We start from the raw sequence: 3,051 nt of genomic DNA on the forward strand, positions 1-3,051 counted from the left end.
GAACTTTGGGTCTGGTGGTCAGCGGGGTCACTGTGGCCACCAAAACGCTGGGCCTGGTGGTCACCAAAACCCTGACCCTGGTGGTCAGTGTGGCCACCAAAACCCTGGGCCTGGGGGTCACCAAAATCCTTGCCCCGGTGGCCACCAAAACCCTGGGCTTGGTGGTCACCAAAACTCTGAGCATGGTGGCCACCAGAACTTTGGGTCTGGTGGTCAGCGGGGCCACCAAAACTCTGGGCCTGGTGGTCACCAAAACCCTGGGCATGGTGGTCAGTGTGGCCACCAAAACTCTGGGCATGGTGGTCACCAAAACCCTGGCCTTGGTGGTCAGTGTGGCCACCAAAACCCTGGGCATGGTGGCCACCAAAACTCTGAGCATGGTGGCCACCAAAACTCTGGGCCTGGTGGTCACTGTGGCCACCAAAACCCTGGGCATGGTGGCCACCAAAATCCTGACCCTGGTGGTCACCAAAACTCTGGACCTGGTGGTCACCAAACCCCTGACCCTGGTGGTCACTGCACTCACCAAAACCCCGGGCCTGGTGGTCACTGTGGCCACCAAAACCCTGGGCATGGTGGTCACTGTGGCCACCAAAACCCTGGGCCTGGGGGTCACCAAAACCCTGACCCTGGTGGTCACTGTGGCCACCAAAACCCTGGGCATGGTGGTCAGCGGGGCCACCAAAACTGTGGGCCTGGTGGTCACTGTGGCCACCAAAACCCTGGGTGAAGTGACCACCGGCCCTGCAGCCACAGCCGCCGTGGCCAGCGCGGCCTTGGCCACCCTGCCGGTGGCCACCAACCCCATCCTGGTGGCCAGCACGCCTTTGGCCACCATCCAAGTGACCGCTGACCACTTGGTGACCACCCCTACAGCCACAACCCCCTTGGCCACCAAGCCCTTGACCACCACCCTGCCAGTGGCCACCAACTCCATCCTGGTGACCACTGACCCCTTGGCCACCACCCAAGTGACCACTGACCCCTTGGCCACCACCCAAGTGACCACTGACCCCTTGGCCACCACCCAAGTGACCACTGACCCCTTGGCCACCATCCAAGTGACCACTGACCCCTTGACCATCACCCCTTTGGCCACCAACTCCATCCTGGTGACCACTGACCCCTTGACCACCACCCAAGTGACCACTGACCCCTTGACCACCATCCAAGTGACCACTGACCCCTGGACCACCATCCAAGTGACCACTGACCACTTGACCACCACCCCTACAGCCACAACCCCCTTGGCCACCATCCCAGTGATCACTGACCCCTTGACCATCACCCTTTTGGCCACCAACTCCATCCTGGTGGCCACTGACCCCTTGACCACCACCCTGCCAGTGGCCATCAACCCCATCCTGGTGACCACTGACCCCTGGACCACCATCCAAGTGACCACTGACCCCTTGGCCACCAGCTCCATCCTGGTGACCACTGACCACTTGACCACCACTCCTACAGCCACAACCCCCTTGGCCACCACCCCAGTGACCACTGACCCCAGCAGCGCCCGCGGGTGCCCGCGGAACGCCAGCGGCGCGTGGCGGCACTCGGCGCTGGCGTAGGGCAGCCCCCGGAAGTGGGCGTAGAGGACGATCTCTTTCTGCGACGCGTGCCGCAGCGGCTTCAGCCGCGGCACCGTCGGCCACGGCGCGGCCGCCACGGGGGTTCTCGGGGGCTTGGTGGGTTGCGTTGGGTTCTTGTTGGGTTTTGTTGGGTACTTGTTGGGTTTCGTTGAGGTTTTGTTGAGTTTCGTTGGGTTCTTGTTGAGTTTCGTTGGGTTCTTGTTGGGTTTCGTTGAGTTTTCCAAAGGCTTCATTGAGTTCTTGTTGGGTTTCGTTGAGTTCTCATTGAGTTTTGTTGAGATCTCATTGGGTTTCGTTAAGTTCTCGTTGGGCTTCATTGCGTTCTCGTTTTTCGTTGAGTTCTCGTTGACTTTTGTTGGGTTGTCATTGGGTTTCATTGAGTTCTCGTTGATTTTTGTTGGGTTGTCATTGGGTTTCATTGAGTTCTCGTTGGGTTTTGTTGGGTTGTCATTGGGTTTCATTGAGTTCTCGTTGGGTTTTGTTGGGTTGTCATTGGGTTTCATTGAGTTCTCGTTGGGTTTCATTGAGTTCTCGTTGTGTTTCGTTGGGTTGTCATTGGGTTTCATTGAGTTCTCGTTGGGTTTTGTTGGGTTGTCATTGGGTTTCATTGAGTTCTCATTGGGTTTCATTGAGTTCTCATTGTGTTTCGTTGGGTTGTCATTGGGTTTCATTGAGTTCTCGTTGACTTTTGTTGGGTTGTCATTGGGTTTCATTGAGTTCTCGTTGGGTTTTGTTGGGTTGTCATTGGGTTTCATTGAGTTCTCGTTGGGTTTTGTTGGGTTGTCGTTGGGTTTTGTTGGGTTCTCGTTGGGTTTCATTGAGTTCTCATTGGCTTTTGTTGGGTTCTCGTTGGGTTTCGTTGGGTCATCGTTGAGCCTCGTTGCGCTCTCGTTGACTTCCGTTGCATTCTCGTTGACTTCCGTTGAGTTCTCGTTGGGTTTGATTGGGTCCTCGTTGGGTTCAGTTGGGCTTCCCAAGGCTTTTGTTGAGTTCTGGTTGGGTTCCGTTGGCTTTTCCAACGGCTCCGTTGGCTTTTCCAATGATTCTCTTGGGTTTTGGTTGAGCTCCGTTGACTTCCCCAAAAACTCCGCTGGCTCTTCGGGACAATCCCTTGGGCCGCCTCCCAAGACCTTCCTTTGGCCATCCTTGGCTTCCGTTGGGCCACCGGAGGCCATCGAGGCTGGAGGAGCCTCCCTGGAGCCCCTGGTGGCCATGGTGACCTCGCTGGTGGCCACGGCGACCTCGCTGGTGGCCACGGCGACCGCGTCGCTGTCACTGGCCGCACTGACCACGTCGGTGGCCACAACGTCCTCCTTGACTGTGGTGGCCTCTTTGGTGGCCCCAAAGGCCTCGTTGGTGGCCCCTGACCCCTCACTGGTGGCCACGGTCCCGTTGGTGGCCATGGCGGCCTCATGGGAGACCCCACTGACATTGGTGGCCCCGTTGGTGCCTGTGGTGG

At 57.8% G+C, this 3,051-nt stretch overlaps 2 protein-coding genes across 2 annotated transcripts; one reads left to right on the forward strand and one right to left on the reverse strand.

The window, feature by feature from the left end:
• The first annotated feature begins 6 nt into the window (after positions 1 to 6).
• LOC121332595 (salivary glue protein Sgs-3-like) lies at positions 7 to 1,444 on the forward strand. The gene is made up of 3 exons (XM_041398178.1): positions 7 to 245; positions 279 to 1,367; positions 1,424 to 1,444. The coding sequence occupies exons 1-3, from the start codon at positions 183 to 185 to the stop codon at positions 1,442 to 1,444; spliced, it is 1,173 nt and encodes a 390-aa protein (XP_041254112.1). The 5' UTR covers positions 7 to 182.
• Positions 1,445 to 1,461: 17 nt separating this feature from the next.
• LOC121332594 (zonadhesin-like) lies at positions 1,462 to 3,045 on the reverse strand. Its single transcript, XM_041398177.1, has 3 exons — positions 1,994 to 3,045; positions 1,512 to 1,951; positions 1,462 to 1,477 (listed from the first exon to the last, which is right to left on the reverse strand). The coding sequence occupies exons 1-3, from the start codon at positions 2,993 to 2,995 to the stop codon at positions 1,462 to 1,464; spliced, it is 1,458 nt and encodes a 485-aa protein (XP_041254111.1). The 5' UTR covers positions 2,996 to 3,045.
• Positions 3,046 to 3,051: the final 6 nt, after the last annotated feature.

The sequence above is a fragment of the Onychostruthus taczanowskii genome, unplaced genomic scaffold (genome assembly GCF_017590055.1).
Source record: "Onychostruthus taczanowskii isolate IOZ18803 unplaced genomic scaffold, ASM1759005v1 scaffold1413, whole genome shotgun sequence".
Lineage (NCBI taxonomy): Eukaryota > Metazoa > Chordata > Aves > Passeriformes > Passeridae > Onychostruthus > Onychostruthus taczanowskii.

What these genes read in the sequence shown, in the direction of transcription:
- LOC121332595 (XM_041398178.1), top strand. Translation starts at nt 183, where the DNA reads ATGGTGGCCACCAGAACTTTGGGTCTGGTGGTCAGCGGGGCCACCAAA. An exon ending in CCAAAACTCTGGGCCTGGTG is followed by an intron (nt 246 to 278) that starts GTCACCAAAACC and finishes GTGGTCAGTGTG; the next exon opens with GCCACCAAAACTCTGGGCAT. An exon ending in TGGCCATCAACCCCATCCTG is followed by an intron (nt 1,368 to 1,423) that starts GTGACCACTGAC and finishes CTTGGCCACCAG; the next exon opens with CTCCATCCTGGTGACCACTG.
- LOC121332594 (XM_041398177.1), bottom strand. Translation starts at nt 2,995, where the DNA reads ATGGCCACCAACGGGACCGTGGCCACCAGTGAGGGGTCAGGGGCCACC. An exon ending in CAATGAAACCCAATGACAAC is followed by an intron (nt 1,952 to 1,993) that starts CCAACAAAAATC and finishes CCCAATGACAAC; the next exon opens with CCAACAAAAGTCAACGAGAA.